The following is a 27291-nucleotide window of genomic DNA, read 5'->3' as shown; positions in this document are numbered from 1 at the left end:
TATTATTATTATTATTATTATTATTGTTGTTGTTATTATTATTATTATTATTATTATTATTATTATTATTATTATTATTATTATTATTATTATTATTATTATTATTATTACTGTTGTTGTTGTTGTTGTTGTTGTTGTTGTGGTACACTGGTTTCAAGCTAAATTTACTGCCTTTTCAAAGAGCTCCAGAACAAGAAAACAAAAAATATACAATTTAAGAACAAGCATATAAAAGTAGTTTGCTCAACATAACATAAGCTTTGTTCATAATGATTAATTTTCAGCATAGCTTGATCAGTTTATCATGCAAACCTCTGTAGTCCACGTATACTGAGCTGTAACCCAGATCTGTGTTCTTCTCTACAGGTGTAGATCCATTACGATGATTCATTACGAAGCGTTCCATAGCATGTTTTATTGCATGAGTAAAGTATAATTCTATCCTCCTCTCCCTTTAACAGATTTGACTAAAACATACAAAAAGCACATGGAGTAAGTGGGCCACACCTGCAAGATTCAGAAATAGCCACAAGATGTCATCACTCAATGGAGTTTGGTTTATTAGAACTGTGACAAAGTCGTGACAAATTATACCCATGTGATGAAGCTCATCCATTATCACACACATAATGGATTTGACTGTAAAAACAAATGTCTGATGCTCTACATAAATATAGACGGGTTTTTTTCTAGATTTTTCACTGGAATCATTTGACTCATTTAAGAAAAATAACAAGTGAAAGTCATATGATTATTTTTACAAGTTATTTAATCTGATTTATTTATTTATTTATTTATTTGCACATTACAAACAACAATGAAAAAAGAAGAATTATGCAAGTAACACCATTGTGCAGGAGAGGTTAGAAGACAAAAAGGCTTATATAAATACCTATTCAAGCAAATAAACAAAACACAGGAAAAAAAAAAAAAAAGAATAAAATTCGATATAATTAAAATCAAGTACAAATCAAATGATATAAAATACTGCAATTTTTCATAAATTACAGTCCTGTTCAGTTGCTTTTTAACCCATAAAGACCCCAAATATTCCACCGTCGACCAAAAGCATCTATTGATTCAAACTGTTCATCCACTAATTCTATCGATACATGTAAATAATTGGTGTAAAATACAGTTTGTCGTCTTTTATGGTCATCAGATATGACCCATTTGGACGTTCAGAGGCTCCGTAGTTACCGTGGAAACACCGTCATTTTCTACAACGTTGATTCACCAATGACTCATTTAAGAAAAATAACAGGTGAAAGTCATATGGTTGATTACAAGTTATTTAACCCTTTCATGAACGAATTATGAGAACCTTAATCAAAATTTTTTCCTGAGTGTTTTTATTCCTCTTTAGGCATGAAAAAAACAATGCAATTGAAAAAATTCTTCTGAAAAATACATTAAAATAAAATAAAATAAAATAAAAAATAAAAATAAGTTAAAAAAAATAAATAATAATAATAATAATAATAAAAAATACATAAAATAAATAATAATGAAAAAAAAAAAAAATTCTTATGAACCTATTTTTCATTAAGTTGCAAAAATGTCCACTCTGCTGGACACCACACGTTTAATTTTTGATGCACAGAAACATGAATTTAGTGATAAATTGTATGAAAACTATGGGGAGAGATTCTGGGGGTTTATGCTCAGGAGAGATTTACATAATTTTACCAATTCATGTCAGAAAAGATATGTAGTGTCTTAAACTTTAATAAAGATATGTGTAAAAAACAAAAAACAAAAACAAAAAAACAACGAAAAGAACAACAAAATCCATGAATATACAAGAGAACAGCTATGGAATAGCTGTCCACTGTAGTGACCAGTATCTATGAAAGGGTTAATCTGCTTTCTTTCTTTATTTATTTATTTGCACATTACAAACAATAATAAAAAAAAGAAGAATTATGCAAGTAACACCATTGTGCAGGAGAGGTTAGAAGACAAAAAGGCTTATACGTATAAGTGCCTGCCCTAGCAAATAAACAAAACACACAAAAAAGAAAAAAAAAAAAAATAATGTAATTAAAATTAAGAAAAAAATCCAATAACTGCAATTTTTTCATAAATTACAGTCCTGTTCAGTTGCTTTTTAACCCATAAAGACCCAAACATCCACCATCGACCAAAAGCATCTACTGATCCAAATTGTTCATCCACTAATTCTATCAATACATGCAAATAATTGGTGTAAAATACAGTTTGTCGTCTTTTCATGGTCATCAGATATGACCCATTTGGACGTGCAGAGGCTCCGTAGTGAACGTAGAAACACCGTCATCTTCTGCAACGTTGATTCATCAGTGACTCATTTAAGAAAAATAGCAGGTGAAAGTCATATGATTATTGATTACAAGTTATTTAAGCTGATTTATTTATTTATTTATCTATTTATTTATTTATTTATATTACAAACAATAATAAAAAAAAAAAGAAGAATTATGCAAGTAACACCATTGTGCAGGAGAGGTTAGAAGACAAAAAGGCTTATATAAATACCTATCCAAGCAAATTTTAAAAAAGAATAAAAATTCAATATAATTAAAATTAAGTAAAAATCAAATGATATAAAACACCACAATTTTTCATAAATTAGAGTCCTGTTCAGTTGCTTTTTAACCCATAAAGACCCAAACATCCACCGTCGACCAAAAGCATCTATTGATCCAAACTGTTCATCCGTTAATCCTATCAATCCATGTAAATTGGTGTAAAATATAGTTTGTCATCTTCTCATGGTCATCAGATATGACCCATTTGGACGTTCAGAGGCTCCGTAGTTACCATGGAAACACCATCATCTTCTGCAACGTTGATTTGCCAGTGACTCATTTAAGAAAAATAACAAGTGAAAGTCATATGATTATTGATTACAAGTTATTTAATCTGCTTTATTTATTTATTTATTTATTTGCACATCAAAAACAATAAGACGAAAACTAAGAATTATGCAAGTACCACCATTGTGCAGGAGAGGTTTGTAGACAAAAAGGCTTATATAACTACCTATCCAAGCAAATAAACAAAGCACACAAAAAAAAAAAAAAAAAAAAGATGAATAAAAATTCAGAATGATTAATATTAAGAAAAAAAAAGCAAATGATATAAAACACTGCATTTTTTTTCTAAATTAGAGTCCTGTTCAGTTGCTTTTTAACCCATAAACACCCAAACATCCACCATCGACCCAAAGCATCTACTGATCCAAACTGTTCATCCACTAATCCTATCGATCCATGTAAATAATTGGTGTAAAATACAGTTTGTCGTCTTTTCATGGTCATCAGATTTGACCCATTTGGACGTTCAGAGGCTCCGTAGTTACCGTGGAAACACCGTCATCTTCTAGAACATTGATTCACCAGTAAAACTTATGGAATTGGATCAATGACAGTGGACGGAGACACTAGGTTTATGTTCAGTTAATGCTATATTTTACTGAAAAAGTCTCCATTTCTTCAGTTTTTTTCTGTTTTGATACAATAACCTGTGACTTTACTCTGAGCTTTTATGATCAGTCAGTTAAATATCAGAAACAGATGATCTTTACTGGAAAAAATGCTAAATTCAGAGGATAATATATAATAAATTTTGAATAACACTGGGTTACAAAAAAATGGTTTTTGCAAGTTGTCTCGGTTTTTTCAACTGAATTAGGACCATTTTGCACCGCTAAATCCAAAAAGGACATCTGTTTTTCTCAATCAGGTCAGGTTTTTTTGCTAATTTGATTTTGAAAAATTTGATCTTCTCACAAAATTGATGACATTTTTGGGACTTTATCAGTTGATTTTTTTAAATAGTTCTCACCCAAAATAGGTTTTAAGAGAAAAAAAATCATTTTCTAACAGGATGTATTTATTATTTATTATGTATTCACTGCAGATGTAGCAGAATACGTCAGGCTTATTTTTGCAAGATCTTCTAGTCGAAGCCATTTCATTCACCTGTAATATTAAAAAAACCATTCATCATAAATTGGCAAAAGTAAAATCTTCAGAACTCTTTTATCACAAGAAATATGAAAGAATTTTGTGTCATATGAAGTGAAAATCCCCATGAATGTAAGCAAAAATGTTAAAAAAAAGCCAATATGTAGCATAGTTCAGAAAGTTGACCTGGTTGAGTAAAATTAATGAGATTTTTGGATTCAGCACACCAAAATTATCCTAAATCAGTTCAAAAAACTTCAACAATAAATTTGTTGTTGACCAGTGTAATCACTTAGGAAAAGTTAAATAAAGAGAAAAATTCATTTGAGAACTGCTACAAAAGTCACGCTAGGTGTGTATGTCTTTAACCCTTTCATGCATATTGGTCACTACAGTGGACAGCTATTCTACAGCTTTTCTCTTCTATATTCATGGATTTTGTTGTTTTCGTTGTTTTTTTGTTTTTTTTTTTCACATATATCTTTATTAAAGTTTTAAGACACTACATATCTTTTCTGACATGAATTGGTAACATTATGTAGATCTCTCCTGAGCATAAACCCCCAGAATCACAAGCCCTCCCCATCATTTTCACACAATTTATCAGTAAATACATGTTTCTGTGCGTCAAAAATTAACGTGTGGTGTCCAGCTGAGTGGACATTTTTGCAACTTCATGAAAAATAGGTCCATAAGAGTTGGTTTTTTTTTTTTCATTATTATTTTTTTTATGTATTTTTTAAATTTAAAAAAATATATATTTTAATTTTTTTTTTTTTTTTTTTTTTTCAGAAGAAAATTTTCAATCACATTGCTTTTTTCATGCCTGAAGAAGAATAAAAACACTCAGGAAAAAAATTTTGATTAAGGTTCTCATAATTCGTGCATGAAAGGGTTAAATAAGGATTTAAAAAAAAAAAGGAAAAAAAAAAGATGTTGATTGAAGTTCACATAGTAACATATTTAATCTGCTTATTATCAGTTTCATGATCAGTTTTATAGTTTACAGACACACTGAGTCGTTACCTGTAATATAAGAGATGTTTGGGTGCTTCATACATTCACATCAGTTTAGTCCACAGTATACTGCGTTCCCCACAGACCCCCGGGCCTTTCAACTGTGCACTGTATGTGAATGTGTCATTAACAAAGACTTGCAGTACTAACTGTTAATTCCTCCCAGACTTCTTAAGGGAGTCATGGTTACCTTTCACCGAGCCATTTCTCTCTTAAAAAGTTGCTTCACTGACTAAGTGTTCTAGTGAAATTTGTACTTTTGTGTTATTATATTATTCAAATTGGACTGTTCTTTGTTACGCCACGGGGCGCAGTTTGACATGCTTTGAATATATGAAGTCGTATCCGTCAGAGTTTCTACTGTGTGCAGCTCTGGTTATCCATCACTGTCAGTTAGCTCTTCACACCCTGAACTACTCATTCTTATTCACTCCATGTCGAGGAGGATTTTCATTCTGTCAGACTCATGAGATACTGTAGCATTGGCTTTACACAAAATTCTTTTAAATGACTTAGTGAAACAGCAGCACTAATATCCTGCATTACAGTTTTAGCTACTTTTGACATGCAACTTACGGAGATAGTAAAAACTATCAAGAGAAAAATGGAACTGTGAGCAGACGCAAGGATCAGGGCTTTACTGGGAAGAAATGTCATTCTTTCATTTTCTGTAACCACTTTTTTTTATATAATTAACCCTTTCATGCACAAATTATGAGAACCTTAATCAAAATTTTTTCCTGAATGTGTTTATTCTTCTTTAAGCATGAAAAAAAAAATGCGATTGGAAAATTTTCTTCTGAAAAATAAATGAATAAAATAAAAATAATTTAAAAAAAAAAAGTAAAAATACATTAACCCTTTCATGCACGAATTATGAGAACCTTGATCAAAATTTATTTTCTTGAGTGTTTTTATTCCTCTTTCGGCATGGAAAGAAAAAAAAAAGCGATTGAAAATTTTGTTATGAATCTATTTTTCATGAACTTCAAAAAATGTCCGCTCAGTTTGACACCATGGATTTAATTTTTGAAGCAAAGAAGCATTTTTTTTACTGATAGATTACGTGAAAACTATGAAATAACAACACTTTTAATGCAGCTAATCTGATGTTTTCTCACATTTTAACATACTCTAACACTAGTCATTACTCACTTTATGGAGATAATATGCAAAAAAGAAAAAAAACCTTTATGTAAAAAAAAAAACAACCCAAAACTGTTTAATAACAATGATAAACAACTGATTTCCACTCAAACATGTTAGTGCAGATCAGGTTTATCAAGAACAGCAAAGTTACAGTAATGGTATAAATGTCAGTGTATTATTATGGGATGGTGCATTAGTGTCCACTGTGTTGGCTGATATGGAACTAAAACAACAAAACCCATGAATATATAAGAGAACAGCTGTAGAATAGCTGTCCACTGTAGTGACCAGTATGCATGAAAGGGTTAAAAAAATAATAATGAAAAAAAAAATTCTTATGAACCTACACAGTAAATTTGCCAGTGTAAAAAATGCAGTGTCAAAGTCTTTTAATTCTTTCGGAGTTATTCCAACAATGGACAGAGTAAAATTTAACAAGATAACTTCCAGTGTTGGTGAAAACAATTGGAGTTAAAAGAGGTTTTACACAGTCAATGTCATATATTCAGTGTTAAAATAAATTGACTCTGTCAAATTTAATTCAACACCAATAAGAGCAAGATGCCTTTCAGTGTTAAAAAATAATGACTCTGAAAAGCCCCGCCCACCAACCTCCGTGCTCAAACTGAGTGACAAGTTGGACTCTGGTGTCGCCATCTTCCTCGCATTGAAAAATTGTGTTTGTAAGTTTGTGTAAATAAACTCTTGCTTTTGTTATTCCATCCAAGCAGAATCTGTGTGCAAGAATAAAGTTACGTCGTCGTTGTCACTGTTGGGTACGTGTTTTCAAATACTGAATTTCAAACGGTTAAGGTGATATCGGGTCGGCGGCTTTCATTTTACATGTCATTTTATGTTTACTTTTAATTGCAACATCTCATTTTTACTTGGAATAAATTGGGAACAGAAATAATTGTAGCTTTTTTTGGCCCCTGCAGACACTGAGACTATAGTACATCATATGTAACACTGTTGGGAGGCAGGTAAAAATCACCACTCTTTGGAGTAATTTATTTATCAACATGTAGTGTTAAGTAAGTTTAACACTGGACATGTTATTTCTTAACACTTAACTCTTCAGTGTTGAATGTGAATAACACTATGGGTGTTACTTCTCACATAATGTAAAACTTGACTGACACTAATAAGTGTAGTGTAGTGTAAAATATTAAGTCTTACTAGATTAAAGTTGACTCTGGAAAAGTAACTCTATGTTCAGTGTAAATTTTACACTTTGTAGATAGTGTAAAATCTACAAAGTGTAAAATTTATAAAATTTGTAAAAACTGGCGATGTTACTGTATATTTTTCATGAAGTTGCAAAAATTGTCCACTCAGCTGGACACCACACGGTTAATTTTTGACGCACAGAAACATGTATTTACTGATGAATTGTGTGAAAACTATGGGGAGGGCTTGTGATTCTTGGGGTTTATGCTCAGGAGAGATCTACATAATGTGACCAATTCATGTCAGAAAAGATATGTAGTGTCTTAAAACTTTAATAAAGATATGTGCAAAAAAAAAAAAAGAGAAGAGAAGAGAAGAGAAGAGAAGAGAAGAGAAGAGAAGAGAAGAGAAGAGAAGAACAACAAAACCCTTGAATATACAAGAGAACAGCTGTAGAATAGCTGTCCACTGTAGTGACCAGTATGCATGAAAGGGTTAAAGTGCATTAACATGCATCTTAACCCTTTCATGCATAGTGAAGTGACTTTTCAGTTTATTTAATTTAATTTAATTTAATTTATTTGCACAAAATAAAAACAGCAATAGAAAAAAACAACAACATTCAAACAAGTAACAAAATTGTGCAGGAGAGGTTAGAAGCCAAAAAGAAGGCTTATATGAATTATATGAATGAACAATACACAAAAACAAAACAAAAAAACAAATAAAAAATACAATATAACTGAAATAATAAACTAAAGTAAAAAACAATAAAAATGTAATCCACATGACAAATCATCAAATACAAATCAAGTGATACACAGCCTTACATTTTTTCATGAATTAAAGTCCTTTTCAGATGCTTTTTAAACAATGATAAAGTAGATGATTATTGAAGTTCAGGTCTTAGATTATTCCACAGATTTGGTCCACGATATTTCAGAGAATATTGACGGAAGTTCAGCAGTACGGAAGATAAAATTTGCTTGAAAATCGTGTCGGAAAGTTGTGAATAACAGAAGACAACATGAAGAAATTGTGAAAAACTTTAGGAAGAATATGAGTTAAGTGAACATATTTGTACATGAAGACACAGGTCTGGTAAACGTTCACATCAAAAACTGAGAGAAGACTGAATTTTTTGAAAATCTATCATTAACTGAACATAAAAATAAACCTCTCCATCCACTGTCATTTCTCAAACTCCATGGGTTTTACTGGTGGATCAGTGTTGTAGAAGATGACGGTGTTTACACATTCACTCCGGAGCCTCTGAACGTCCAAATGGGTCATATGTGATGACCATGAAAAGATGACAAACTGCATTTAACACCGATTATTTACATGTATTGATAGGATTAGTGGATCAACAGGTATTTAACATTTTAGATCTGGTCGCCAGTGGATGTTTGGGTTTTTATGGGTTAAAAACAGTTGTTATTTATAACTGGTTAATCTATTTTTTTTTTTTTTTGTAATTATCTTTTTATTATTATTTTTCAGTCAGCATCATCAAAGCATTTTACATCATTTACATGACTTCTATGTATGTAAAGAGAAAAAAAACAAACAAACGCAAAACATTCTCAAACAGGGGAGCATTGACAGGAATAGTAAAAATATACAAAGCAACCCAAAATATAGTTAAAGGGAAACAACACATATTTCACATGCCATTCTTTTCCCCTGTATAAGATGAACATTTAACATTTAAAGTGTAGCACGAACCCAGGGTTTACATGGATCTAAATGCACAATACTCTTATTCAGTGAAATCAGCTCTTAATAGTTTTATAAAATCAACCCAGTTTTTCCAATACTTTGTGAATTTGTCTAAATCCAGTCTGACAGAGAAAGTCAACTTCTCCATCCTATAGATGTCATCTATAACCTCTATCCACTCCTCCATTTTTGGTGCATCCTTTTTTAGCCACTTCCTAGTGATGGCTTTTTTCCCTGCTACTGACAATATTCTGAATAAATATTTGTCTTGTGAATGTGTTCTCCCCTGGTTCTCTTTTTCCAAGTCTATAGATTCAAAAGTGAACGGAAATTGGACTTTGAAAATGTTCTCCATGCTCTAATATTTTAATTACACCTCTTGAATTGAAGTCCCATCTTCAGTCCCATCCTAATAGTTTCATTTAAAACCCAGTGTTGTGGTGTACAGGGGTGATATTATAAAATGTTACTGTCCAAATACTTGGACCTGACTGTTCATGGCATACTGTGTTCATATGTTGTGCCCAAGAAAATGTTTTGCTAGAGCACAGGTGTCAAACATGCGGCCCGGGGGCCAAAACCAGCCCACCAAAGGTTCCAATCTTGTGGTGGCCCAGAGGTGCAACAGCCCAAAACATTATCCACTATAAGAAAAAAAAGAGCAGCCCAAAAAATTATCCACTATAAGAAAAAAAAGAGCAGCCCAAAAAATTATCCACTATAAGAAAAAAAAAAAAAAACATCATCCACCTTTTCAATTAAAGGGGCACTGTTTACCGAAAAGGTCTCTGGCTTTAAAATTAAGGTCATCAGTGTCATGCCTGCAGCCTGACGCTAGTCTGGTTTTGTCTCTTTCATGTTTGTTTGTCACTTCCTGTTTTATTTTGTTAAGTTTCCCCTCATGTGTCTTGTCTGTCGTCTTTACTTCCCTTCCTTGATCGTGTTCACCTTTCCCCTGATTACCTGTCTCCGCCCTGATTTGTGCCACCTGTGTCTAGTTGTCTTCCCTCCCTTTTGTGTATTTAAAGTCAGTCTCTTGCCCTGGTCAGACGCCAGTTTGTAACTCTCGTAGTTCTTACCAGTGTTCTGATCTTGTCTGTCTGTTTGATTACCTGTTTTTGACCCGTTTTTGCCTACCTGGTTTTTGTCTACTGCCTGCTCCCAGTCGGTTTTGTCTGCCTCATCTGCTACCCCGGTTCTGATCGCCTAGCCTGACTTCTGGTACGTGAGTTTGTCCAACCCTAATGTCCTGTCGCCTGTTTGATAGCTTACCTGTGTATGACCTGTTTCCGTCCCTGACCTCTCTCTGCTTTTCCCTAGTCGGGAATAAGGCTCCGGTAACCGAACGGAGAAAGGGATTAACGTCCTCAGCCCGGAGGACGAATCCGAAGAGGAAGACCCCATCTATTATCCTCAAGATTGTGTCACTCATTATCATTATCCATTTGTTTGTGAAAACAGTGACTAATAAATCCCTTGAACTTTATATTCCGCCTCTGAGTTCTGCATTTGGATTCTGTGCCTGTACTAGCGTCATCACAATCAGAAAAAATAAAAGCATAGGCTGAAAATTTTTAAGGCCTTCAGCTAATGTGGCTAATGCTAAGGAAGTAGCCCACCGGAAGTGGAGGTTGGTTAAAAATAGTTATTTAAAAAAATATATATAGTGGATAATTGTTTTGGGCTGTTCTCTTTTTTTATCTTATAGTGGATAATTTTTTGGGCCATTCTGTTCTTTTTTTTTTTTTTATAGTTTAATTTTTTGGGCTGTTCTTTTTTCCTTATAGCGGATCATTTTTTGGGTTGTTGCACCTCTGGGCCACCGTACAATCTGGCCCGTGAGATGAATTTACAAAGTGCAAAATGCAAAAATTACCCTGAAGATATTAACAGTCAAGGGCATCAAACTCAAAAAATAACAGCATAATAACCTAGAAATAATGACTCCGAATTTTCTTCTTGGTTTAATGTGAAAAGGGCAACGGCAACACCATTTTTTTTCCTCTTTGATTTATTGCAAAGAACATGAGATTCTGATATCCTTTAACAAGACAATGTCAATAATCTGAACAAATATGAACAACCTGGAATGTCTAAAGAAAAATAAGTGCAATTTTAACATTATTCTACTTGTTTTGTGCCTTGGTAGATCTGATCTGTAATGCACATGTATAAATCATAAGTTGAGGCATAATATTGATAAAATTGTACTTATTTTTCTTCTGAAATTTCAGTTTTTTCAGGGTTTTCACATCTTTTTTGTTTTGGATAGAAATAGTTTCATCATTTAATGTTATTTTTTGCACTAAAAAGTTTGGAGTTGTCATTATTTATAGGTTATTATGCTATTATTTTACTGGTCCGGCCCACTGCAGATCAAATTGAGCTGAATATTGCCCCTGAAAGAAGATGAGTTTGACACCCCTGTGCTAGAGTATAAAGTCTGACGGTAGGATGTGGGATATGTGGCCAAAACATAGCGTTGTGAGTGTAGACTTGATCTGCAGTTCCCCGACAGTTCCCGTGGTACTTGAACCAGACCTCTTGGCTATATTTATTATACTGTTCAGCTTTCTCTATGAATAATTAATGTGGACTTTCCATTTGTTTTGTGTTTATGTGAGACGTTCCTCTTTTTTCCACCATAACGGCCCACGTCATGTTTTTTTCTGTCTTTTCTGTCTGTTGCACATACTAACACGCATACTAATTTTAATGTGACCTTGAATTCAAAACATTAAGCACAAAGATGTTTGTACACTACCATGTTGAAACGCGATTGTTTTTTTTTTTTTCTTTCTCAACTTTATTGAAAATATTTGGGTATACAATACATAAATTCTGAACAAACAAACAAGATGTCAAAAAGAAAAAAGCATTTGATTAAATAAGTTTAAGAAAATAATGTATAGATGTAAAGACACAAAACAGAATAGACAAATAATAGTATATAAATAAATGAATAAATAAATAAATGAAAATAACAAATCTAACAAAAATAAATAAATAAATGCAACAGAGAGTTCAGTCTATTTTAAAGAATTCTCTATAAATTGCCAGGATGCTAGAGCTTTTTTTTTTTTGTTTTGTTTTTTGTTAAAGATAAATTCTAAAGATTTAATATATTTTTCAACTTCCATCAGGAAGATTTTAAAATTTGGGTGTGTTTTGGTATATTTATTTTTATATATATGAAATTTTCCAAACAAAATGATCAAATTTACAACAACATTCTAAATTACGAATGTCATGTTTAAAATATGTAATTACATTTTGGGACGTTATTGTTAGCTTTTCATTACTTTTAGATATGATATATTTTTCAATTTTGGATCAGAAATTAGAAGAGTGTTCACACAGAACAAGTGTAGAGTAGTTTCATGTGGTGGCCCAGAGGTGCAATAGCCCAAAAAATTATCCACATGAGAAAAAAAAAGAACACTATAAGAACTCTATAACTCTATAAGAAAAAACAAAACAAAACACAGCCCCAAAAAATTATCTACTCTAAGAAAAAAACAGACAATGGTCCAAAAAAACTATCCACTATAAGAAAAAGAAGACAACGGCCTAAAAAATGATCCACTAGCCCAAAAAAATTATCCACTATAAGAAAAAAAGAGAACAGCCCCAAAAAATGATCCACTATATAAAAAAGACAAAAGCCCCCAAAAAATTATCCACTGTATATTTTTAGAATAACTTCATTTTTAGTGCATTGATCTCCACTTCCGGTGGGTTACTTTGTTAGCATTAGCAACATTACCTCAAGGTTTTAAACATTTTCAGCCTATGCTTTTATTTTTTTGTGGTGGCCTTAATTTTAAAGCAAGAAACCTTTCGGGTACACAGCGCCCCCCTTATTTGAAAAGGTGGATGATGTTTTTTTGTCTTATGGTGGATAATTTTTTGGGCTGTTCTCTTTTTTTCTTATAGTGGATAATTTTTTGGGCTGTTCTCTCTTTTTTCTTAAACGGATAATTTTTTTGGGTTGTTCTCTTTTTTTCTTATAGTGGATAATTTTTTTGGGCTGGTGGATAATTTGCTGGGCTGTTCCCTTTTTTTTCTTATAGTGGATAATTTTTTGGGCTGTTCTCCTTTTTTTCTTATAGTGGATAATTTTTTGGGCTGTTCTCTTTTTTTCTTATGGTGGATAATTTTTTTGGGCTGTTCTCTTTTTTTTTCTTATAGTGGATCATTTTTTGAGCTGTTCTCTTATTTTTCTTATAGTGGATAATTTTTGGGGCTGTTCTCTTTTTTTCTTGTAGTGGATAATTTTTGGGCCGTTCTCTTTTTTTCTTATGGTGGATAATTTTTTGAGCTGTTCTCTTTTTTTCTTATAGTGGATAATTTTTTGGGCTGTTCTCTTTTTTTCTTATGGTGGATAATTTTTTGAGCTGTTCTCTTTTTTTCTTATAGTGGATAATTTTTTGGGCTGTTCTCTATTTTTATTGTGGATAATTTTTTGGGCTGTTCTCTTTTTTTCTTATAGTGGATAATTTTTTGGACTGTTCTCTATTTTTATTGTGGATAATTTTTTGGGCTGTTCTCTTTTTTTCTTATAGTGGATAATTTTTGGGGCTGTTCTCTTTTTTTCATATAGTGGATAATTTTTTGGGCTGTTCTCTTTTTTTCTTATACTGGATAATTTTGGGGGCTGTTCTCTTTTTTTCATATAGTGGATAATTTTTTGAGCTGTTCTCTTCTTTTTCTTATAGTGGATAATTTTTGGGGCTGTTCTCTTCTTTTCATATAGTGGATAATTTTTTTTTTTTTGGGCTGTTCTGTTCTTTTTCTTATAGTGGATAATTTTTTGAGCTGTTCTCTTTTTTTCTTATAGTGGATAATTTTTGGGGCTGTTCTCTTTTTTTCTTATAGTGGATAATTTTTTGGGCTGTTCTCTTTTTTTCTTATAGTGGATAATTTTTGGGGCTGTTCTCTTTTTTTCATATAGTGGATAATTTTTTGAGCTGTTCTCTTTTTTTCTTATAGTAGATAATTTTTGGGGCTGTTCTCTTTTTTTCATATAGTGGATAATTTTGGGGCTGTTCTCTTTTTTTCATATAGTGGGTAATTTTTTGAGCTGTTCTCTTTTTTTCTTATAGTAGATAATTTTTGGGGCTGTTCTCTTTTTTTCATATAGTGGATAATTTTTGGGGCTGTTCTCTGTTTTTTCTTATAGTGGATAATTTTTTGGGCTGTTCTCTTTTGTTCTTATAGTGGATAATTTTTTGGGTTGTTCTCTTTTTTTCTTACGGCTGATAATTTTTTGGGCTGTTCTCTTTTTTTTCTTGTAGTGGATAATTTTTGGGCTGTTCTCTTTTCTTTCTTATAGTGGATAATTTTTTGGGCTGCTCTCTTTTTTTCATATAGTGGATAATTTTTGGGCTGTTCTCTTTTTTTCTTATAGCGGATAATTTTTTGGGCTGTTCTCTTTTTTTCTCATAGCGGATACTTTTTTGGGCCGTTCTCTTTTTTTCTTATGGCGGATAATTTTTTGGGCTGTTCTCTTTTTTTCTCATAGCGGATACTTTTTTGGGCCGTTCTCTTTTTTTCTTATAGTGGATAATTTTTTGGGCTGTTCTCTTTTTTTCTTATAGTGGATAATTTTTTGGGCTGTTCTCTTTTTTTACTTACAGTGGATAATTTTTTCGGCTGTTGCATCTCTGGGCCACCGTAGTTTCAGGACAAGAATGATAAAAATTAGTTATTTCTTCCAAGTCAGAAAATCGAGACAAAATAGCGTTGGAGGTTGAAACTTGATTTGTGAAATTTCCGGAGTGCTCCTGAATGCATCATCATACGTAAGCTACGTCTCTGACGAATGGCGCACGAGCCGGAGCTCCTCCCACCCAGCCTGTGTGCGGAGCGGAGCCGCTGGAGTAGACGCACGCAGACACAGCGGAGCTCGGTCCATCTCTGCCCGCAGCTAGGTAACCCCGCAGCAAGGCCACTGCGGGAAGATGGCGACGGAAAAAGCGAAACATGAAGGAAGAGTTAAAATCGGACATTACATTCTCGGTGACACACTCGGAGTGGGAACCTTTGGGAAGGTTAAAGGTATGTCTGAACTGTCCTAACGTTTGTGCGTGCTGCCAACTGAAAGATGGTGGCAGAGGAAGCTTTTAGCTTTGTGCTAATGTAGCCTGATGGGAAAGCTAACTTGGAACGCTGCGAAGTTAACACACTTGTTGTCTAGCCTTTTAGCCGAACGCTAACTAGTTTGTGTGTGTAGGGGCGTTACCGCAGCTGCCACTGACAGTCATACAAGGCAGTTTTAACGCTAGTCGTCCCAATATTCCTGTGTTCGTTGTAGTTAGCTTTGGTTGCTAACCAGAGAGCCACAAGTCGCTTGTCAAGACACCGGGAAGTAAAGCCTCCTCACTAGTGTTAGCGCTAGCTTGGTGCAAATGAACAAAAAAGTACCACTCTCCTGATTCGTTCCGTTTCCTCCCCCCTCTCGTTTTTTTTCCAAGTCCTGTAGTTAGACACGGTGTTTGGTCTCGACTTTGCCCCGCTTTGGAGTTGTGTTTGCCAAGCTAGTGAGGAGGGATAGCTGATAGTTTATGGTGCGAAAGGACGGGAGTTGGGCAAACCCAGGGCTGTCATTACACAGCGGTACCATTTCCACAGGATATCAGCATGAAGTAACAACCACTATGTTTCACTATGTGTTACATGTGTGCTTTCACTTTATATCACTGCCCTGAAATGTGTAAATACAACCACAAGTCTTTATTTACAGTATTGTACAGGGAGCTCTTTTAGAAGTAGTTCTTTAGCAAGTGTCTTTTAGAGTATATATACTAACTTTAATGTCAACCTGGATACTAAGCCACTGTTGTATTTTGGTCTGTCTGTTTTTTGTCTCCTTGTGCTGTATGTAAAGCTGCTGAATACTTGAATTTCCCTCAGGATTAATAAAGTATCTATCTATCTATCTATCTATCTATCTATCTATCTATCTATCTATCTATCTGTATGTGGTTGTTTGCTAATGTCATGGTGACTAGTTAATGTGTGTGAATTAAATGTGTTAAATGTAAGGTTGCACTTTCTTGAACTGTTTAATTAATGCCAGTGGTCTGGTTGGAAAACTGTGAAGCTCCATCATCATACCCAAACGAAGGGACTGAGCCAGACCCTCTCCACCAAACCAGAGCACCCACAAGCTTTGTTTACAGTCCATTAATTCCCAGTGACTCATCCCTTTGCACTGAAAGGAAGGAAGCCTTCAGTGAATTTTGTGCAGATATCCTCAGTGTTCATTGCCAGCACAGTATGCATATGTTGTTTTACTCTCTGTGGTGATTTGTACAGATAAGTCTTCATTATATTTAACTTATTTTCCCCTTTAATTGTTTTGTTAGAAAGCTTTCCTCTGTTAGTTATGAGTATTGCCTTGATTATGCGCATTAGGAAAATGCTGCTCTGTTTTGGTGTGAGAAAGTGATTGGCAGTTGTGTCAACCTTGTTTTGTTATTTAGATAAGAACTTATCTTTATGTCCCACCATAAAGTTGGTGTGTGTTGAGTCTGAATTTACGACCGCTTGTACACTGAAGTAGTTTGCACTGAAACATTCGCTTTAGGTGACTTACAAATGACCGTCTTTTACACTTAAATATACCTTTATTTGCTTGTGTTCTTTTAGTTAAAGTTTGCATCACCTAGCTAAACACTTTAACGATTCTGTGATATTCTGACTTGATATTATTTTGGTTGTATTTTTTGTTTTTTATTTTTTATTTATTTTATTTATTATTTGTTATTTTGGTACTCATGTCATGTCATACCGTTTGTCCTGCAGTGGGCCAACATGAGCTGACCAAGCACCAAGTGGCGGTGAAGATCTTGAACAGGCAGAAGATCCGCAGTTTGGACGTGGTGGGAAAGATCCGCAGGGAGATCCAAAACCTCAAGCTTTTCAGGCACCCTCACATAATTAAACTGTAAGTCCTAGATTACACCCTGCTCACTGCTCTATAATCCTACTGCCGCCACATTAATGCCACCCACTGAGCTATTTTTGAGCCTTTAACGGTGTGTTTTTGACTATATCCATCTAGGATGTTATCTGTCTGACCCAGTCTTCTTTCCCGTCAGTCGTTTACTCATTCTGCTTTTTGCCTGCTTATCCCCACTGTTGACACAAGTACTCTTTATTGTACTCTTTACGCTTCATAACCTCTATTGACACAAGTTCTCTATTACTGTCTCCTTAGACATATTGTGTTTTTAAATTTCAGAATTCACATAACTTATGGGTCAGCTTAAAGTAGTGTTTGTGCGGCAGGAAATATTTGGCTCTGCTGATGACATGAACACGAGTTATTGCAGATAGAGACTATGTTTTAGACTGGGTTATTGTTTAACTTCACATTTTGGAATTCACTGCGGCACATACCATGGGACGCTGCCTCATATGCTTTTGCATTAATATGCAGGTGCAGACAGTGACTGTATTTCAAGCCTGATGTAGTCACTCTGCATGTAACGTTTCTGTATAATACAACATTGGTGCTTAAAATGATGCTAAGCCATCTAAAAATAAATCCCTTGCTGATATGTAAATGTGTGTTGGCTGCTGTAAGGGCCCAAGTCCACAGTTGTGTGGTCATTTAACTGACTTGGAGGAGTGGCTAATTGCCTAAAATACCAGCTCCACGTCAAGCATCCTCAGGAATGTAAACTGTTGTCGATGTTTGTGAAACTCCGTGTATCAGGGAGATGCCATCTTTGACAGGGAGCTGTATGAAACACTGTGCACATGTCAAGTGAACATATCTGGACTAAACAAGTTTTGCTGGAGTCCCGTTTTATCTGTATTTGGCGTTAGGTGACTTTGATTGCAAATGAGCAGTTAGCCAATGTCTTTTATTGAGTCACATATGATGAAATCGTGACAGTCTAACTTTTGTTGCTGTAGAGAGTTCAGTTCTGCTGTTACCTTTTAACTTGATACATTGGAGTCATATGCTGGTTTTGGTTTAGTTTTTAAGCGTTTTTTATGGTTCAGAGCTGCAGAGGTTGATCGTCCAATTAGTCTGCTGCACAGTGTGGTTTCCTCACTGCTGGCAGAACTTTCCAGTGTCCTGCTGGTTGTTCTGACACTTACAATTAGAACCAAAGTTGTGCAGAATTACAGGTGTAACTACAGTCAGTACTTTTTTCCAAGTGTTGCATTTGCACCCTCATGCATAAATGTAAAAATGAAAGCCAGCTCTATCGATCAAACATCCTCAAAAGTCTGAAATCCCTAATAAACATCAAAGTGTGACAGAAAAGAATATGAGGAAATTTCATTGGTATTTGTGTGTCTTCTGGCTTGTGCCGTTTTAAAATGCATGATCAGATTATAGATTGTCTAGCTGTTTTTGTGAATTTGCAAACTGAAGTGGGTCATACTATTAGCCTTCTTTGAACAGAGTTATGATGGAAAGTTGCATAGCTTGCTGAAATGAGAACTAATAGCTCTCTAAATTTGAGCAGAGCATTATAAACTGATTATATATGGCATGAGTGGTTACCAATGTGTGTTCATTTCTGCAGGTACCAGGTTATTAGCACCCCCACAGATATCTTCATGGTGATGGAGTATGTGTCTGGAGGAGAGCTCTTTGACTACATCTGTAAAAATGGGAAGGTAATTCACCAACATGTTTGTGCTAATGTCTTTTAATACATAGCAGATGTGGTAATGTACACTGAATCCTCTTATTTTATTAGCATTGACGAGACAAAGAAGTGCAGAATGCTCATGGTCTTTTTCGGTAGCTTCGGGTACAGTTAATCTTTGAACCAACAGTGGCTGGAAAAGATATCAAAAACAACGCGGTTGGACTGCTTAGTCAGCTGTGATGTGCTAAATGACTCACGGAGATCAAAAGATTGATCTTTTCTGCATTGACAGTTGGATGAGAAGGAGAGTCGTCGGCTGTTCCAGCAGATTATTTCAGCGGTAGACTACTGCCACAGACACATGGTGGTACACCGAGACCTCAAGCCAGAAAACGTACTGCTTGATGCACATATGAATGCCAAGATCGCAGACTTTGGTAAGCAAGTTTCAAGACTAAATGCAGGACTCAGGGGAATAGATATAACTCAAAAGAGGATTTTTTTAGTAACACTTAAAATAGTATTGTGAAGTTTTTCACTAGTGTGCAGCACTATAAAATATGTTTTTATAAACATTTGGTGAAGTAGATGTACAGTTAGCAGCATGCAGAAAAATGTGGAAAAACATGGAAAAAAAGTGAAAGCATCCATCTTTCAAATAAAAATTTAACGTATTTACTTACTTAATATTGTTTTTGTTTCCTAAATCAGTTCACCAAATGAAACATTTTATTTAACAGGTTATTATTATTATTATTTTTTTTATTTTTTTATTTTTTTTTTTTACTGTGGCTCTTGCATGCTTTGAGAAGTCATCCACAATCAAAGCATTAAACCATTAATGAACTGATTCAAATATATAATAATTTGTTCAGGATTGATAGCTAATGTGTGTCATATTGCTGTGAAATGCTCTTTAGGTTTGTCAAACATGATGTCAGATGGAGAGTTCCTGCGAACAAGTTGTGGTTCTCCAAACTACGCTGCTCCTGAGGTCATCTCAGGAAGGTAATGTTTTTTTGTTACATTTAGCAGTTGAAGCAGTTTCACATTCTGAATGATCTGTGGTGCATAAAGAAAACCCACTCCATCTTTGCTTACGTGTAACCCCTTCATGTTTATCCTCAGGTTATATGCTGGTCCAGAGGTTGATATCTGGAGCAGTGGGGTCATTCTCTATGCCTTGCTGTGTGGGACGCTTCCCTTTGATGACGACCATGTGCCAACACTCTTTAAGAAGATCTGTGATGGGATCTTTTTCACACCACAGTACCTGAACCCATCAGTAATAAGCCTCCTTAAACACATGCTGCAGGTGGACCCCATGAAAAGAGCCACCATCAAAGAGATCCGGTGAGCACAGTGGGGTCATTTACAGTCACAGCTATTCTCTTTTTAGGTCCTACGGTGATTTATTTTAGCGCTATTTACCTTTTCAGATGCTGTTGTGTTTTGTGTAATGATGATACATTTCCTTGTCCCTCAGAGAGGATGAGTGGTTTAAACAGGACCTACCCAAGTATTTGTTCCCAGAGGACCCCTCCTACAGCAACAACATGATTGACGACGAAGCTCTGAAGGAGGTTTGTGAGAAGTTCGAGTGCACAGAGGAGGAGGTCCTGGCCTGCCTATACAGTCGCAACCACCAGGACCCGTTGGCCGTCGCCTACCACCTCATCATTGACAATCGTCGCATCATGAGCGAAGCCAAGGATTTCTACCTGGCGTCCAGTCCCCCCGACTCTTTTCTAGACGACCAGCACCTGACCTCGTCCGGTGCGGTCATCAAGCCCCATCCTGAGCGCGTGCCCTTTCTTGTGGCAGAGACTCCTCCCAGGCCTCGGCACACACTGGATGAACTGAACCCCCAGAAGTCCAAACACCAGGGCGTCAGAAGGGCCAAGTGGCACCTGGGTATCCGCAGTCAAAGCAGACCAAATGATATCATGTCCGAAGTGTGCCGTGCCATGAAACAGCTGGATTACGAGTGGAAGGTAGGAAAGTCGGCTAAAGCGGCATAGCATAAAATAAAATAAAACCTAATATCGTGCTGTCTGTTAGAATTCAAATACAGTAAAACAGAATTGAATGTTCTTAACTGATAGAGGTGCAGCTGTACTTGTATTTGTCATGAACTGTCTTGTGGAAGATTAATGTAGTGTTGTCTACCATTTTCATGTTGATCCATGAAGCTCTTTGGGCTGCATGTTCTTATGAAACATGCTGTAGAAATCATGTTCAGTTGTGTTTTTTCTTTTTTTCTCATTTGTGGTATTTGCATTCACATAGCATAGCATGCTGCTTGGTAACAGAGAAAAATTTGCAGGCGCACTTATGAAACTTCACTTCACATTAAAAGCATCCAATATTGCACTTACAATGTAGTGAGACTGAATATTATAAAACAATGCGGAAAGAAAGTAAAAAAGTTTTCGGATTTTAATCAATGATTAATATATAAAAACTAAAGATTTAACATTACAAAAAGTTAGTTGTCCTTACCTGTACTTTTACAGAGTACCTAAGGCACAGTGGAGAGTCTGAGTTATCCGGATGAAATGCAAAAGGAAAGAAAATCTATAATCTGTACAGGGTTGAAGTTAATTAAAGCTTTATGAACAAGTAATATAACTTTAAAATCAATTGTGCAACAGGTCACCAGTGCAGAGGCTTCAGGAGTGGAGTCTTTAAATCCCTTTCCTAGTCTTAGTTTGGACTCTGGCAGCAGTATTCTGATCTTGCAGCAGTTTTTCAATTTTAGATTTTTACACAGTCTAGCTCAGTTGGATTCACAATAATCTAAACAGTCAAAGCACGAATGAGTGTTTGAGCGTCGAGGTCTAACCATGACAATGTTTCTAATATTAAAGGAAAAGGTCATTTAGAACTATAATTTACAAGCAAATTAAAATAGCGTCGACGTTTGTGACTCCACCTGTTTGTTTCGGATAAACTGCATGAGACTGTTTAGTTCCCAGTGAAGTGGATGGGGGGGGGTCTACCAGGACAGAGTGTTGGTGTAGGATGTAGGATGTGTACTGAAACGCATCCAACAAGCTGTTCACTGACACGAGGTTGAACTAACTGAAGCTTGGACTGTTGTCTGTTTGAAGATTGAAAAGAAATGAAAAGAAACCAAGACTTATTCATTCCGTTTGCTTTTGCAGTCCTCTCCCCATATTTCAAGTTCATTTTAAATTATTTTGTCACTTCAATGGAAGTCCGTCAGATGGTCTCTCTATGTGACAGTACGTTGGTAAAGCCCCCCCCCCCGGTCGATGCATGTGTACTGCCCAGTTTGTGCACAGCCCCCAAGTGTGCTGTGAACTGAACTGTTTAACGTCACAGACACTCTCACTTTTCACTTTTACACTTCTCCCTTCACATCTCAGGTGGTGAATCCGTATTATTTACGCGTGAGAAGGAAGAACCCGATTACTGGGATGCAAACCAAAATGAGTCTTCAGCTCTACCAGGTGGACAGCAGAACCTACCTCCTCGACTTCCGTAGCATAGACGGTAAGCTCAAAGAACACAATCCACACCTTTCACAAAGATGTGTGTCAACAGTCAAATCAGAAGACTGGAGTTTCCAAATCAGTTTTACCTGAAGAATAGGTCATTTTAAGTGTAGCGTAATGGCGTGTTCTTTGTTGGTGTATGACTAATATACATTTTCTGTGAAGTTTATGCTTCAGCCTTCACCTGGAGTCTGTCTGAATGTGGCTGTGCTGCTATGCAGACTCCATAAATGATTGACTGTGGGTTAAGCTCCTGGCTTTTCCACAGTGTGCGTAGGTGCCCAGCGGTACTTCAAACAAATCTGTGAGATAGGAGTGTTTTTATGGGTCATTACCTTAGCTCAGGCATGGCGTCTAAAGGTTACCAGTGCATTTCAGGCCTCTGCAATCAATCAGTGCTTGTGTTCAGCCGCAGTTATAAGACATCAATGAACGCAAGGAAATTAGACACTAACCCTAATTATACAGATATATTATCTACAGGGTTCCCACAGTGTCTGAAGAAGTCTTAAAAGTCTTGAATTTATAAATTTGCATTTAATACCTTAAAAAAGTCTTTAAAATTTATTAAATATGGTAGTTCTTAAGTTATGTTGCCATAAACTTGTTTGCTGTGCTAGGTTTAAATGTGTCTGTTAAATGTCCAAGCTGCAAAGAAAGTAACGTTAGTCGACTTAGTTCCACCTGTTCCAACATTGAAATTAGGATCCAATTATCGCTAACTTTGCAACCCCCGATGAGATATGACTTGGAACGGTGGGAGTCAAGGCACTGGAATAAATAAATACATTTTCCTAAGTTCTAGGAGTCACGAATTTTTGCCAGTATGGCTGTGAAACGGGCATTAAATTCTGTTCTAAGTAGTCTTAAAAAGGTCATTAAAAGTCTTAAATTTAACTTGTAGAAACCTGTAGGAACCCTTTTAATATTCAGGGTTTGTACAGGTGCTTGAAATCCTTGAAAATGCTTGAATTTCAATGTTGTGTTTTCAAGGTCTGAAAAGTGCTTGAATTTTAGTTGAAGTGCTTAAAAGTGCCTGCAATACTAACTCTGTGATGTGATTTTTTTAATTTTTGTTTTTTAATTTATTTTGAATATTAACTCTGCCAGGTTAGATGCCAAGCCACAGCTACTTACAGAGAGGTGATACAGTTTGAAAAATAAAACTTTTATGTCAAAAAAGAACATTACCAGGTGCTCTCAGGTCAACTTCAGGTACATTTTTATCTCAATCTTTGTCTCTGAAGAATGCTAAGTGACTTCCCTTTGTTTTGGATAAAACTTTGTGTTCTCCTTTAATTTCTAAACTTTTTGCTAATATGAAACATAATTTTAGGTTTTTGTAGCATAATACAATATACATCATTGTGATAAAAAGTGAAAAAAAAAATCTGAGTACATGTATTACTGTAGGTATGTATTTTACCCCAGCAATAAGGTGCTGTGCTAGAAAAATGTAAAAATGACCCTTAAAAGTGCTTGAATTTGACCTTGAAAAGTGTGTATGAACTCTAAATAATAATAATAATAATAATAATAATAATAATAATGATCGATTAGATTTCTTTAGTGCTTTTTAAGGCACCCAAAGTGCTTTTACATTATTGATCCATTATTCATTCGCTCACACACATTGTTTGTTTGCATGTGAATTTTCTGGCAACCGTCTTGTCTCGTGTGTTATTCAGATGATATGATGGAGACAAAATCCGGAACCGCTACCCCTCTTCGATCTGGGTCCGTAGGCAACTACCGCACCACTATTAAGAACGATGTAGACGGGGCGGACGCTCCGGCTGCGTCTAGCACTGTGCACCCCACCAAGGCGGCCGAGGGCTCCTTAGCTTCATCACTGACCTCATCCATCGACTCGACAGGAGGGGACAACACATCTATTCCCCGACCGGGAAGCCACACCATCGAGTTCTTCGAGATGTGCGCAAATCTTATTAAACTACTTGCACGATAGCTTGCAACAACAATCGCTAGCCTTTCTTCCTATCCGAGTGTCTTTATAGCAATAAGCATGCAACCGATTCATGGCTCAATTCATCCCGGCGGAGGATGAAATGATTGTTCCATGGCACTGATGCAGGTTGGTGTTCCCTAAGCTGACGGGATGTATACTGAGCTGAACGGGGGATGTAAAGGGGGTTATTTGGAAAGATGAATGTCTGAGCTACCAAACAGCTGGGACGGAACAACATTAAAGAGATGGTGTTACAGTTTCTTGGTCAATTTAATAGCAAATGTCCACAACCTACTTATACACACACACACGCACGCAAGTGATTACACTGAATTTTCTGTACTGTAGCCAGTGAGCACTGCTTTCCAGTACAAAGAACAAGATCGAGTTTTGCCTGCAGAGAAAAAGGGGCCACGAGGTAAAGGTTGGGGTCGGGTGGGTGGCAGTCGAATAGGATACAGGAAGCACTTTTGCACAAGTTTCTTTTATTTCCTGCTGCTCTTGTTTTGTCTCTCAGTGGGGATCAGAGAAGAGGCGCAGATCTGTCGGGGCGCTGCACTGGTTATATCTAGGGTTGTCGTACCCGTCACGCTCATCGGACCCTGAGGAAGTGCAATGACCCCTGTATTTCTGTCTTGTCAGGGACAAAAGAATGCTTCGTCACATTTGTGTTTGGTTCTTTTTTTCTTTTTTTTTTTCTTTTTTTTTTTTGTGAATCTGATTGAGCTGTCAGAGACTAGATTTTCATGGTTTTGTCCTCGTTGTAAAAAAATGTTGGAATTTGTCTGTCCCCCCACATTTTTATATATAAAGACGTGAATATATTTATCATTGCGTTAAGTGGGCAGAGTGTTGGTTCTATTGAAAATTGATTTTTTTTTTTTTTTTCTTTTCTTGCATTAAGATCTATTGCTGGATGATATATGATATTCCTTTTTTACTGTCTGGTTTTTAAAATCAATATCAGTTTTATTTTCTTCAATCACCTTTTTTTTTCTGATACTTCAGTGTCTTTCCAGATAAATATAGCCTGCTTTTACCATTTGCCATGACAGTCAAAATCTAGAGATATATCATTTTCAGTGTCACATTAAAATTACGAGTTGATTTTGACTTTTTTTTTGTTGTATTTTCTCTGTTTCTAGTGTTTTTAGATTACTGATTTATCAATAGGATTTTAACATAATTACTGAGTGACATGCCTTTTGCCTACATTCGAATTCTGAATGCCAACTGATCTAAAAGGAGTAGCAATTACTGGCCGAGCACGGACATTTTCTTTTCAGCAGTTGAAGACATTCTCAATATTTTTTGTTTTTGGCTATGTTTATTTCTTTTTTGAATGCCCATACATTCCCTTTAAGGTTGACTTTGAAGAAAAGTAGACATATTGTCTAAAACTGAAAGAGACTTGTGAGGTTGGAATTTTAAAGTCCTGCTGAGAAGAAAAGATGTGTGAATGGCTTTATAGAAAAAATGAGACAGAACTTTATTCTTTTAAGCTCACAAAATATGTTCATTGTATGACATGTTTCCCTGAATTCAATTTCCTGTTCAGAGTCTTAAAGTTTTAAATGGTGTCTGTTTGGCTGCCTTATCATTCTCAACTGTTGAGTACTGTTCATTGTTAGTAAGCGTGGAATTGGTCAGAATTATTTACACTTTTCTGGAGTTTTAAGACAACAAACCTACATATAATTTAAAGTTTTGTTGATTTATATTTAGGTAGAAAAACTAGAACCTCCTATTTTAAGTCAGAGCATTACAAAAAACACATCTTAGCTGAAAAACAGTTAAATATGTGACAGTGCTATTTGCCAAACTCTTATAGACTTCAGTAACTGCTGCCACTTTATAATTGGACAAATACAATTGTTTCTTGTTTTCGTTTTACCTTTTGATTGAACACTTCACTTAATGTTACAAATGTTTAACAAGTGTCAGCAGTCACTGAAGGTCTTGATTTCCAGTGTTTAGGTCTCTATAACTTCAAATTTTTTACTATTGTGTTTGTATCAGCAACTTTCCATTTCAGATAAATACAACAGCGATTGCTAAGCATGACAATAATTATTCATTTGCTGTCCTATGGGGCAAGTTTGGACTGAAATAAAAAAAAAAAAAAATGACACTTGACTCTTTCTGTCTTGGTTTTAACTAGAGTTTATTATATCACAGTTTACAACATACTGTGAGCTTGGTAAGATACAAAACTTTCCAGAAGTGAGGGGCAGTTGCAAACTATGACTGCGAAACCTGTCATGGTTACGTGATGGGTTTTGTGGATAAGATGAATGTGTGATTTTGACAGGTAATGGAGTAGCATCGTAGTGGAATGGTGAAATCTGTCAATTGTATCTATTTGAACTGCTTCAAATAAATATTGTTCTATTTTTGTTTGGTGTGTAAAGGGACCCTACCAGATTGACCAGTGTACATTTTAATTGACAGTGTTGAAATCATTTGTATACACAACTGCCTAATAAACAGCTGAACTGTACACGTTTCTGCTTACTTTTTTGTATCCCTTAAACAGTATATACAATAATTCCATCAACTGTTGTAACAAGTGGTTCCAGGCACAACAAACCCCACCCCTCGCACATATTTTAGCTTATTTTGGTATCGACCCAGCTGATGTCATCATGTCTGTGCATGTCCTGATATCAGTATATCAATTGTCTCTATATATTTGCCAAGTTTCAAGTAAAGGGAAAAAAAATTGATGTTTTTATAGACATTTGAAATTTCATCCATTGTATGTAAATGGGAGAAAAAAAAAAAAGATTTTAAAAATTCATTTAAAAAATGTAACTTTGACCAACTTTTCCCAAAATATAATGACATGTAATTTGGGTCACTGGCAATCTATAAACCCAATGTGGTATGAATTCAACTAATAGTTTTGCTGCTACAGACATTTGAAATTTTGCCCATTATAAGAAAATGGAGAAAAAAAAGATTTTAAAAATTCATTAAAAATTTTAACTTTGACCTACTTTTCCCAAAATGTAGTTGCAGTTATTTTGGGTCACAGGCAATCTGTAAACCCAGTGTGGTATGAATTCAATCAATAGTTTTGCTGCTACAGACATTTGAAATTTCGCCCATTATACGTAAATGGGAGAAGAAAAAATATTTTAAAAATTTATAAAAAATTTGAAACTTTGACC

At 35.3% G+C, this 27291-nt stretch overlaps 1 protein-coding gene across 1 annotated transcript; it reads left to right on the top strand.

Moving 5' to 3' along the window:
• Positions 1-14971: 14971 nt before the first annotated feature.
• Positions 14972-26618, top strand: prkaa1 (protein kinase, AMP-activated, alpha 1 catalytic subunit). Its single transcript, XM_030149152.1, has 9 exons — positions 14972-15068; positions 16818-16959; positions 18560-18653; positions 18921-19065; positions 19549-19636; positions 19757-19981; positions 20115-20622; positions 22021-22147; positions 23838-26618. The coding sequence occupies exons 1-9, from the start codon at positions 14972-14974 to the stop codon at positions 24116-24118; spliced, it is 1707 nt and encodes a 568-aa protein (XP_030005012.1). The 3' UTR covers positions 24119-26618.
• The last annotated feature ends 673 nt before the right edge of the window (positions 26619-27291 follow it).

Source organism: Sphaeramia orbicularis, chromosome 12 (genome assembly GCF_902148855.1).
Source record: "Sphaeramia orbicularis chromosome 12, fSphaOr1.1, whole genome shotgun sequence".
NCBI classification, from domain to species: domain Eukaryota; kingdom Metazoa; phylum Chordata; class Actinopteri; order Kurtiformes; family Apogonidae; genus Sphaeramia; species Sphaeramia orbicularis.
Note: the sequence above shows the minus strand (reverse complement) of the source record. Positions and strands in the feature narration are given on the sequence as shown.